The sequence below is a fragment of the Tachysurus vachellii genome, chromosome 3, assembly GCF_030014155.1.
Source record: "Tachysurus vachellii isolate PV-2020 chromosome 3, HZAU_Pvac_v1, whole genome shotgun sequence".
NCBI lineage: Eukaryota > Metazoa > Chordata > Actinopteri > Siluriformes > Bagridae > Tachysurus > Tachysurus vachellii.
This window is the reverse complement of record NC_083462.1, coordinates 11923912-11936893: the sequence shown is the minus strand read 5'-3', so window position 1 is coordinate 11936893 and position 12982 is coordinate 11923912. Positions and strand designations below refer to the sequence as shown.

The following is a 12982-nucleotide window of genomic DNA, read 5'->3' as shown; positions in this document are numbered from 1 at the left end:
TGTATGAGTGAGTACTGAGAAAAATGTCCTTGTATTGATTCATCCCTAGTTATTACTCTAATATAGACAAGGATTAAAAAGTCAACTTTATAAGTATTATAAAAAGCAATGATTTAAACATGTTTAGAAATCTTTTGGCTCTGAATTCACGGCACAGCCAAACATCAGAAATGTAAACACAGGCATATTTGATCTATTTAGTCAGTAATATCATTGGAAATGTGAGTTCTTTAAGTAGAGCATGTTTCAGGCTCAACATTATGTTTAAATCATCACTGCAATCTAATAAGTAGTGTCTGCTTTCAAAAGTCTGGGCCACTTGAAAACCTGAACATCTCCAGAACACAGTGTTTGGTTTACTTGTGAGAAATGTAGCATACATTTAAACAAGGACACTTATAATACTTAGTGTCTAGCAGAGGGAAGGAAATGAAATACTGTATGTATGAGTTTGTATGAAAATTCTCTAGTGATAATGCATTTAGTATACTAGCCATGCATTCTGGGGGACATTTGCAAGTGACTTTAGAGTGATGGAAGTCAAAGATGCAGTGATGCTCTACAGTATGTGAGGAATTCATGTTCTTCATGGTGCATCTCTGACTTCAGTTATCTAGTTAGTACTAGAGATGCATCTGAGAACGTGGTTAGTTTGCTTTGTGTTCAATTGTACAGCTTTTACACAATTGCAGATGGCTGCAATTCTGCTGTAGGGGTTCCTTTTACTGTTGGGATAGTAATAATGTTTATCAATGGGTGGAGCAACTAGCATTCAAAATCGGTTTTCTTGCCTCTAAATTGCTCAAATCGTTCTGACATACCGCTGGTATTTGTCTTTAAAATTCAGCAGTGTACATCTGCATCATATCATACAAGATTAAGCATGCATTTAGTGTAATAGCCGTGCGATAGAAGTCAAAGATGCAGAGTGATGACAAAATAAAAGTTGTTCTCTATGTGTTTTTTTTGATAGACAGAGATGCAGTTTCATCCATCCATCCATTCATTTTCTGTAGCACTTATACTCAGGGTCCCAGAGTCTGGAGTCTATCTCAGGGGACTCAGGACACAAGGCAGAGGACATCCTGGATAATTGTGCCATAAGGCACAATTAGACACACAAGCATTCACAAACTACATACAAAACAGACTGCAGATTACAGTGCATGCCTTTAGACTGGAGAAGAAACCAGTGTACCTGGAGAAAACCCCTGAACATACAAACACAGACATGGTATGGAATCAGGAATCAAACCCTCAACCCTGGAAGTGCAAAGCACCTCCAAATGTGTTAACAACTAATGGTTTCAGTGTCTTAAAATACGGATCCGAGCTACATTTAAAAATATCTAAACAGATTTCATTGGATTTCTTCTTAAATCTTAAAGCATGAAATAACCAGACAAAGGTAGAGGGTTGAAGCAGAATGAAAGAGAGAGAAATTGGCAGATGTAGGAGTAAATAAGAAAATCTAAAGATAGCAAAAATGCATGAGAATGGGAGACATGAAACAAAGCAGTGCAACCACAAAGACTGGATCACCATCAGCATCATGAATAATATTCAACATTAAAATTTCATAACACAGAGACACAGCTAGGAATAAATACACACACTCACAGATGCCTCACAGACACATACTGGATGACACACAGACACATAACCTAATAACTACGGATATCCACAGCATATTGAATGCATTAGTTCAAAGCAATATAATCAAGGGACTGACCTTGAGTGGCGATGAAATGGTTGGAACGCTGGTATCCCTGAGAAACAGACAGATTGTGTTTTTACAGATGAAAAACAAAGATTCTTATTACAATAGGTCATTGTGTCACAGAGGCTAATAAAGATGTGGTTTCTTAAACTATGAGTTTAAAAAAAATAACAATGAATATCTGCAAATTGCTGATTTTTGTTTCTAAAAAAAATCCCTTTAAATTTCTTATTTTATGTTTGTTTTAATTTAACAATTTAGTTTAAAGAGTTCAGATATCATCTATTACAGATCTCTATAACAGCAGAGTGCCAAGTTTAAGTCAAATAGATAAGCATAAGCCATGTGTACAGCGGTCCAGTCCATAGGGGTAAATGAAACTGTTAAAAAAAATCTTCATACAGTTTTCCTAATTCTTTACATTTACAGTTTAAATTTTAGTTAAAAGTTATTCTTTTAAGTGATTAACATTAACATTTGATATAAGCTGAAGTTTGATCTATTTGCTCTGGGCCAAGCTGACCTGTACTTGCTTTATTTTCAGTATAAGATGAACAGTAAACAAGACATACATTTCACCTACTTTCTATCCTAGTAAAAAAAATAGTAATATTTTGTTTAACAGCAAACAACTGGAATTAAATCGAATACATTTCTTTAACTCTTTTTTCCAGAAGTCAACAAACATGGAATTTCTGCCTTTTTGTTAGGAACTCACACTCCGTAGTAATGGTTAATGTCTCATATAAAAAAAGTAAACAGTCAGGGCTTCTTCACAAATCTTCATTTCTTTCTCTTCCTGGCCTATTATGATAAAATGTTGTAATGTAATTGTGGCAGGTCTATACAGTATTTTACTACAAAAAAAAAGCTTCAGTTGTGCTTTATCAGTTTATTGAGAAGTGGGTGAACTGTTTGCCCAACAGGAAGCTCACACTCCTCCTCTTTCCCACACAGAGTCATAATACTCTACATTACTCTACATACAGAAACCCAACAAATATTCCTGAATAACTGTACAACAAACTTCCAGCTATAAAATAATTCATTTGTTTGTATGTCTTCAGCACCACCCATATTAATCTGTTTACATGTTGTCTTGCACATTCACTCAATTGTTGTTTTGCAAACTATATTTCAATACCTCATCCAACTGTTTACAAGAACCCTCTTTGTTCAGAATTCACAATTCACAAAAGCACACAAATGTATTTGTCCTGTAGTGTTCTTTTGTCACACACTGTTTGGAATAGGTTGCACAAGATGCATTTTATGTGGCTAGGACAACTTAGCGCAAGTTCTAAGCTCTGTGTTGTTTTATGCATCACCTTGGTTCTGGAGAAATGTTGTTTCAATTCACTGTGTACTGTGTCAGTTATATATGGTTGAAATGACAATAATGGCTTCTTGACTTAACTTGAAAAATGTCAATTTCCATTCCTCTGGAATGAAATGCCAGTTTACTGAGAGAAAGGGTTAATAAGGTGATGCACAGTATAGTGTAAACTGTACTGTCCATCATTAGGTGGGATTTTGGAGTACATCAAGACAGATCCCTTGTTTCCAAGGATTAGAAACATAATCTATATCGCCTTCTTTTCCCAATGTGTTGATGTTTAGAGCTAGTTTCTTGTGTGGCTTTTGAGATATGGGCTTTTGAACCCTGGAAAACACACCTGCTGTATCAAAGCTAAAGCTATGTCTATATCCATTCAAAACAAGCTGATGGATGACTGTCGACTTTCAACTGCTTATTACTGACTTACTCAATTCAAAATCCATTAGATTGTAGTGTGTAGCATTATTCTGCTAGCATGATAGCCTCTCGGATATTTGTTGGAGGCTATGCCAAAAATAATAAAAATAAATAAACAACACGTCAGAAAACACTTTACAATAACAGTATGTATTATTAAGTGTATGAATTATGAAAGAAATTCATAAATGCAGTGCACTGATGTTTGTGTATGCATCAAGGTAAATAATTTAAACAATTGAATGACGTATGTTTTATACAGTTTGTATCCTTTCATTTAGGGCATGTTGGAGTTAGTTCACATGTTACCACATGCTAATTACTATATTATATAACACACATGTAGTTAAGGTGGTTGTTATTTATTCAGATATCACTCATGTCCAAACGTTTGTAATTAGTGTAATTAGTGTAATTAATTAATCATTAGTTCATATTAAAGTAAGGGTTAATTCAGGTCTTAGTACAGGATTATTCTTGTTATTGGTCATGTTATTTTTTTTCCTGTTATTAGACCTTGCTCATGATTTTTCTCAGTTCTTTTTATCTCAGATCTTCAGATGGAATCTTACAGAAGGTACATTATATGTTGTATGTGAGATTTGTCAGTGCTGGAAATTCTACTGTGGATATGAGCTTTTCGATACGGTGACACAAACAAAGGCATTTAGAGGTTCTTTCGCTTGCTGCTTGCTTGTTTTCATTCACAAATCTCACAGTATGAAGAAATAAATAGTGAATCATTCCAAAATGATAGAATATAGCATACATTGCTGGTAGATGTTTCTCTGATTAGTGCACTATAGAATAAAAAATGAAAGAAAGAAAGAAAAAAATTCCCCTGCCGGCTGCAATGAAACTGCCACATTAATCGTGTGAAAATTTCGCCTCTCTTAAAACCCCCACACCTCCATCTCTCTCTTTCTCGCTTGCTCTCTAATGTATATTCTTCAGAAAGGATCTTTAGTCTGGCGTAGTCAAGCCTCTCTCTTTTTTTTGCCTGTAAACAGAAACTCTCCTCCTGATGGTGATGTGGACGTGTTTATGTGTTTGATGCAACACAGAGAAATCTTATACAGAAATATTAAACTAAGAAACAAAAGCCTCACTATCTGTCAGACTTAACTTAATTCCAGTTCAAGAGTTCAGTCTGTAGCCCTGCTGTTCCAGGGCTCTGGCGTTGGTTAAAGTCCAAACTCCATGAAAGTTCTGAGTGCCATAATGTAGGAGTGAGAATCTCACTGGACTAATACATTTTATGTAATCACTTGGAGGTGCCACGGTCTGATGTTCGGCACAGGTTTTTGGACTTTATATTTACTTCAGAAATGAATTCTCCAAACGAGCCAGGTGTATAATGAAAGCTGTGGCAATGTGCCATGTGTGCGGTGTCACTTCGAGTATAAAACAGCCTCAATCTGCCTCTGATGTACCTAATGTGTGTCCGCTTATGTTCGCCCTGAGAGCCTCGGATGTTTGGTAAAGTGGGAATGCTGTTTTTGAGCCAGACAGATTTGGGGCTCACGTCAGCAGAACTGTATTGTGGAAGCTTTCTGCTCTCAGTGCTGCATGCTGAGCCACATAAAAGGTTCAGGTTCTTGGTGTGTAAAGGATTGTTATGGGCAGTGGAGGTGATGAACATTTTATAGATAATATACCCTACAGAAGAAGGCATTCAAATGTTCAAATGCAGATGGGTACAACTCATAAAAACTATTTTTATAAACAATATATCTAAGCTGCTGTATGGGACACCAAATGGAAAAAGAATATTTTTTGAATATTGTTTTCTTTTGTGCATGTTTGCTACTTTTGTAAAATAAATGACAAAAATAATGAAACAAATAATAACAAATATAATTTAAAATCTAAATCTAAATGCTGGATGTAGATTTGAAGACCCAAATGTAGATTTAAATTTTTGATTGACATTTAAGAATTAAATTTAATATTTAGAATTTCAAAATTGTTCAAAATTGAAACAAAAATCGTTGAAACATCCTAATTGAAAAGAAAAATTAAAAATTGCAACTCAAAGCTTCAATTGAACAAAAAACAAACAAACAAACAAAAATTATTATTATTAACACTAGTATTAAATAGTTTATTGCGGGATGGTTTCTGTATTATATATAGTGGGAATAAACTGGAAATTAAATTAATAAATCAGAGCATACACAGCTGTTGGACAATGAAACTGAAACACAAGACAATGTAGTGTTACACACTAATATATGTTGTGCTGCTCCTGTTTCCATCAAAACTGATCATCAGGAGCTCCACAGTGTCAATATACATGGATGGGGTGCTACAGCCAAACATTGTGTCACTCATGCCAATGCATAACATTGGTTTCAATTATGTCAGGAGCAGAGATTTTGGACAATGTGGACAATGTGAAACATGTATTATTCTTTCCCATATCCTAGGAGAAGCCTCAAAGAAGCTCACTACCCGGACTGTTTCAGGTGGACCAGTAATGATTTAGGCTGCAATATCAGAACTGAATATTATTGAGCCACTTGGGGTGATATGGAAGATCGTGTCAGCAAAGGTTTTCCATCCAACAGCATCACATAGTGACCTGAACCCAGGTTTACCAGAAAAATGTCTCCCTTTGGACACTGTACAGGACTTGTATTGTAAAGCTTTTTTTCTAATAAATAATTGTGGTCTAAAACCAGGTGTTTCATTTCCGTTGTCCAACTAGTCAATCTACTCTTTCTTGCTCTCACTGACTCACTTACACATCACACACATCTTCCTTTCCAGAACTCTAAATCCACCATTCCATTTGAGCATATCACACAGTGTGATGAGATACACAGGACACACCAATGCAACACCTCTGTAAACCTGATTCCCATGGCTCTGAGTTATACCCTAAAGTCTCTCAGTTCTTATAGGTGTAGGATCACTGACAGCAGACAAACTCAGTGAACAGAGATATATTTATTATTGTAGCTGCTATAGAATTGCTAAAATGTCTTCAACTACCATGTTTTTTTTTTTTTTTTCTTTCCTTTTTTTGTATATCGCCCACCCCTATGTGCAATTAATAAAAGGTTATGCACTCAAGGTTATGAAATCAAATCAGCACAAATAACTAAAATTATATGAGTGGTACATTAGGTACAGCGCCTTGAAAAAGTATTTACCTGACCCTCAACACCCACCAAGGTGCTTTTCTTGTTTTGTTGCATTAAAACCTGGAGTTAAAATGGATTTTTATTTACATTTCTCTTAAGATAATTAGTTGATTAAGGTCTACCTGATTGTAATAAAAGTGTTACATGATCTGTCACATTATGTCAGCATAAATACACCTGTTCTGAAAGGCTCCTACTGTAGGTCTGTTACACCACTAAGCAAGCAATGTCCAGGCTGAGAAACTCTCCAAACAGGTCAGAGATGAAAGTAGTTGAAGATGAAAGAAGAAACATCGATATACATCAATATGATAACATCAGTATGAATAATGGTCAATAATCCCATTGTCCTGTTTTTGTCCTGATTTTTCTCTCCATTATTATTTGCATCACAATAAAATATTTTTCACATTCATTGTGTAGTCATTTTGGGGTTAAAGAAATACAAATTCAACATGCCAATGGGAGTGAATACTTTTGCAAGGCAATGTAATGTGACTTGAATTTATCTAGTGGGTTGACTTTTTATTTTTTTTTAAACTTTCAAATTTATATTCTCAATGTCTAATAGGCCTTTAGTTATCTATGTATTCTAATGAATAACAATAGATAGGCTTTGTACTTATAAGTGTGGAATTTTGGGCAGCTTGCGTGACTATTACTAAATCCACTGGAAGAGGAAAAAAAAGGAAGAAGTAAACATTGTAGAAGTAAGAAAGAAAACAGAATAATAACTAGTAGGAGGAAACAATCTCAGAGGAACACATTATACAACTAGCCAAACGCCTACAGTGTTGGTAGAGCGTGTTGTACAGAACATAAAGCCTACACATGATCTCTAAACACAACCTACACAGGAAAACACTTCCAATCTTTAGTCTTTAGTTTTAAATTACAGAGATAATGCTATCTTTTTAATTTCCACAATTTCATATTACTTAGTGTAGCAATTAGCTACAGTACCATCCACAGATCTGTTTAGGATTTACAAGGCAATCTAATCTTCATCTAATTCACTATCAAGCACAGACAAACATTCTACTTAATGTTGTTAGAATTGTGTGCGTAAATACACCCGTGGGTTCACACTTAGACCTAAACCTCAGTCAGAAGGTTTATATACAGAGCAAGAATTACAAGAATTCATCTTTCCAATTAGGTCGGTGGTTTGATGGCAAGAACCCACTCACATCCAGATACAGGGTACAAAACTAGATCTGTACATCTGATTTGTAATTATGTGCAGTGCTCTGAAAATAAATTTGATTTGAAATCGAATTGAATAGAATTTGCTGCCCACAAACATGATGTCACAGACTAGTCCAAACTGAAGATTCAACGTGAAGGTTTAGACACTTGTCCCTGTTCTTGTCCACAACAAATGAACCATTTGCACATTCTAAATTTGTATTCTAGTGTGTTCTTTGTGTATTGTGTCCTGACTTACCATCATCTTTTATAATGCTTCTTCTTCATACAGTATAATCTTCTTCATCATAGCCGAATACTGCGGATGCGTTAGTTGGTGACTTGCCAGTGAGAATGAACTAAAAGTCTTATAATTCATTGTGACATCAAAGTGATGGTGAAGGACACGGCTCATATTGATAATGCTACTTTTCCAAGTTTTCTTTGCAAAACAAAGAACATAAAGGAGGTCAGTTTTTGACATGCCATGAGAAACAGGCCTTGCATTTAAACAATCTTTGGTACAGAGTATGTTTGCATTAGCTTTTCTACTTTCTTCATTACATTATATTCATATTAACCACTCAATCAAACAATATCTTTCAGCATTAGCCTTCATCCAGAAATCAAAAATTAAGCTGTGTTCTGGCAAAAATATGCTAATAAGACCAGAACCCTTACTGGATGAAGATGGAGTATGAGAGTGCCCACACACTATAATATCCCTACACAACAATCTTTCGGCCATGACTCACAAACTTGGGCTAACCATGGACAACCAATTAACCTTTTCCTTGCATCTGACATGATCATGTAGTTTTATTTCTCTACAACATCAAAAGGATTCGGACCTTTTTATCCACACAGGCTGCTCAGGTACTTGTTCAGTCTCAAGACTGGTCTACTGCAGCTCACTGCTTTTGGGTCTACCGCTGAATGCAATTCTTCCTCTGCAAATGTATCAGATTCAAAACTTTGATGCTTGCCTACAAAGCCAAAAATGGACCAGTTCACTCTTACCTAAAAGCTCTTATCACTCGTCCACTTTACCTCTCTCCCTCAGAGCTACCAGCACTGCTCGACTGATCCCACCATCTCTCAGGGTAAGAGGTAGGTACAGTAGACAGCAAGACTCTACAGTAAGGTGTTGAATGAACTTGCTCTAGCTAGATGTTCGAACAAATGACTTGTGAGGACCTGCCTCTTCCTGAAACACTCAAACTATCTCTTATTATCCCTGTTTTAGTTTTAGGTTGATGTTAACCTAGGTCTGTAAGCTAGTGCACCAGCGTTAATGTATTCATGGATAAAGATTTCAAAGCACTTTTTCCATGCCTCTGGGTGTCCGCCAAATACCGTAAATGTATTAAATTTAACTGATGCAAATATTTGCCTTATTTACTAAGTTTTTCAACATTTTATCATGTAAAACAGTATTTCCTGGGTTTATGTTGGTCTAAAAAAGTTGTTCTTTTCAGCAAGTTCCAATGACACATACAGTAAAAATCCTGCTATTAATATTACTGCTGTGTCTGTGTTTGTGCTTAAACTGCCATTAAAGTAGAATTTGAGAAACTATTTATCTATTTATTTTATTTATAAATATTTTTCGCTATTTATCCGGATAGATTACACTCTATACATAAGTCACAAACAGATTCGAGTCCAACACCTCTTAAAATTCTAGCTAGCTCTCGACTGACGTGCTATATCAAAACAACTCATTCACTTGATGAGGCTCAGTAATAACTTCATTGAATATGAATCATGATTCATGAATCATAAATACAGAATACAGTACCATGGATGCAGATATGGTTGACACTCAATAGCACCAAAAATCCCACAAAAAAGTTCAACATTGATTTTATTTGTCACGTGACACTCCACAGTGGAGTTTAATGACTCAGACAGTAGACACAAAGTGCTTTTTTTAAACCTAGGTTATAATTTTTTTTTTATCTCAAAGTAAGTAATGATAGGAAAATTATTTCTGCTCACTAAGATGTATCAAGTGCTTGTTAACAACATAAGCAGCTAAATGTATTATCCTCAACTATTAAAATTCTGTTTAAGGCTATCGGTAAAGGTTAAAATATCTCTTACTGAAAGCCAACAGTGTCCTGACTCATTTTATATCAGATTTGCAGTGATAAAATCGTTCATTTGTTTATGATAATTGAAAATACGTCGATAAGTCCCATACTGTAAGTCAAATTCAATAGCATGTACTGATACAAAGGGTTAAATAGCTGTAATAATCAAGACAATGGACACAGCAAGGACATAAATAGATGATCTAATCCAAAGTCATGGCTAGCTACACTTCTGCTAATCAATAAGGAAACAAAGATATTATACTCAACATTCATCATATGCAATTCATGATATGACATGCATGAGCAAGCAAGAGGTTTTTGCATTCATATACAAACAAACAAAACAAATCAGGTTTGTAATGTGGTTACTGAGAAACAAATGAGTTTATTTAATTAAATGAAGTAATAAGTTGCTGGTTGTTCATTGTAGCTCAGAAGCAAAGATGAGAAAGTGAAAAAAAAAGCTAGGTTCTTAATTAATCTTTTTGCTCAATTCTTCATTTTATTGTCTGAATCACGTTTCCCTGAAAGAGTCTATAGAGCTTGGCAAAAAAAGTGATTCAGTCACCCACCTATGAATAAAGATAATACAATTTGTGAATGTCATGGACAAAATGAAAGTTATTCAAGACAAGAAACAAATTCTGTCTAAGGATCCAGCAATGCAATTATATCCAGCCTCTGCCACAGGATAGAACTGCTACTATCTGCTAGACTAATTTTGACACACCAAGGTCAAAAACAACTATCTCACATTTGAAACAAACACAAGGTGGGCAGCTTTAAATGCTTTTCTGGAGAAAAAAAAAGAATTTCAATGATATGACGAAATTTCAGCTTTCTCGTCGACAGCTAGTTTACAAAAACTCAAGCAATTTTTTTTTTTTCTCAAGGCAAGAAGACAAGAATTCTGTCATAGTGTACAAAACTCCAATGAAAGGAAATTAATGTCTTTAAAAATCATAAAGGGGAAAATAGCAAATCCATTGAAAATAGCAGAGACATTTACAGAGAGGTCCTAAAACATACCAAACACTTTAGTGAGTTTGTCAGTAGATGCTTGATGAACTGGCATCAAAATCATTATTGATTTTCATCACTACTGTTTTTGTTGAATGTACTGTTCAGTTTTATGTGCATCTTTGTTTTCTTTAGCTGGTCATATTTTGTGATTGATTGATTGATTGATTGATTGATTGATTTTATTTACTTTAATTTTAAACTGAATAATGCAGTCCTGCACAGTTTATGCACTAACCCACAAATGTAAAGAAGGTTGAAATTTAGCCTTATAAAGGCTCTGTGCTGCTTTTCTCTCCAGCGCAGGCTTCACCAAAGAATCATTAAACTGTTTAAATAACAGGTTTGAAATAATGCTGCATGAACATGTAGATATTACACATTAATTATCATTTTCATGACAGGGCAAATAATTCTGGAGGTAAAATGCAGTGTGAACAATAAAGAAGTGAAAGGTGATAGAAAAGGAGAGTACTTACTTCCCTGTTTATCCGAATCTATGAATCCCAAGTTAAAATAGATAGAAAGGAAGAAGAAGGTGGAAGAAGGACACAAAGGGAGGAAAAAAGAGAAAAGAAAGCTAATTAAAGTGAAGTCTATAGACAAGAAGATAAGAAGAAGGTAAGGCGGAGAAACTAGAGACGGAGCAGAAAAGAAAGAAAAAGAAAGCACAAAAATCTGCACAAAAGAAAGCAATCACAACGCTTCACAAATTGTTGCACATACTGTACAGTTGTTGTTTTTTTTCTACAGTTAGAACAAATATAAGAGTCAAGATTCAAAGAGTCAAGGGTAACATAGCTGCCTAACAAGAAGAAGCTGTTATTCATGTCTTTAAAAAAAATTGCATTCAGCTCGACTGTAAAGGTAGAAGAACAAAAACAAGGCTAATCATTATTTCAATGCAAAATTTATATTGAGCATTATCTATTAAAATGTTTCCCTTTAGACTTTAGTATGGATAGCTTGTAAACATTAGTTCTGTGGGAAAACATGAGAAAATAATTGTACATTTGAACTCCTTCGAGGGCAAGAACGGTCCATTGGAATAGAAAAAATGATAATAGGGCCTATTTCTGTGAACTGGCTCATCAAAGCCAAACAAGAAAAGAAACGAAATTGTATCTTTCCTTAAATATGTATGTTAACACAGTTATACAGAGACAGCGTTTTAGTGGTTCTAAACAAATCTTACTGTTTAGCTAAATACACAATGGAATATTATGTACGTGGTTCTACCATTAAGGAAGACTCCCAGGGTCCAGGGTGGTCTCCTTAAGAACTAGAGTTGTCTTCCTGTGTGCTGTTTTCCTCGCAAGGTATCAGTAGCAAAACCATCACCTTGTGCCTGTAACCTGTAGGTAACCTGTAAATGGTCTCTGTTACATTACGCTCATCCTCTGACCAAATTCATCAACCCAAGTGAACAGTCCTCTACTTTTCTGTAGAACACTTGTTCAATTTCTTTATGTTCTAGACTACCAGAGCAGTTTCCTTCAGAACTAATAGAGGTCATTAATACTTACTGCCCTCTATTGAGGATAAGAATTGCTCAAAACCACAACAAACACATGGAAAGCAAAAAAGCAATGTTGAATCTGTAAAACCTGGTGAGGGTGGATGGCAAGCGTAGTGTATCTACTTTGCATATTTCTAAATGTAACAGTCCTCTTACTGCTAGCCAAGATGTGGTTATTGTTGCTATTGCAAGACGTGGCTATTGCAGATAGACCTGTGATTTAAGAAGCCAGATAGACCTTGAGAGTGAGTGACATGACATACAGCTAATTATGGTGACCCATACTCAGAATTCGTTCTCTGCATTTAACCCATCCAAAGTGCACACACACAGCAGTGAACACACACACACCGTGAACACACAACCGGAGCAGTGGGCAGCCATTTATGCTGTGGCGCCCGGGGAGCAGTTGGGGGGGTTCGGTGTCTTGCTCAAGGGTACCTCAGTCGTGGTATTGCCAGCCCATGACTCGAACTCACAACCTTAAGGTTAGGAGTCAAACTCTCTAACCATTAGGCAACGACTTCCCCA

The 12982-nt window shown here is 35.5% G+C and overlaps 2 protein-coding genes across 4 annotated transcripts in view; both read right to left on the bottom strand.

Annotated features, from left to right (window-relative positions):
* Nucleotides 1-12982, bottom strand: part of ptprua (protein tyrosine phosphatase receptor type Ua) — a 237953-nt gene that overhangs the window by 25623 nt on the left and 199348 nt on the right. For all 3 annotated transcript variants that reach the window (XM_060865749.1, XM_060865751.1, XM_060865750.1), the window contains 2 exons: nt 11412-11429; nt 1733-1769 (listed from right to left, as the gene is read on the bottom strand). In XM_060865749.1, the coding sequence (XP_060721732.1) occupies nt 1733-1769; nt 11412-11429 (55 nt within the window). The remainder of the gene's footprint in view (nt 1-1732; nt 1770-11411; nt 11430-12982) is intronic.
* The window catches only part of apoea (apolipoprotein Ea), a 335076-nt gene that overhangs the window by 281338 nt on the left and 40756 nt on the right, over nt 1-12982 (bottom strand). The gene's annotated exons all lie outside the window — the stretch shown is intronic.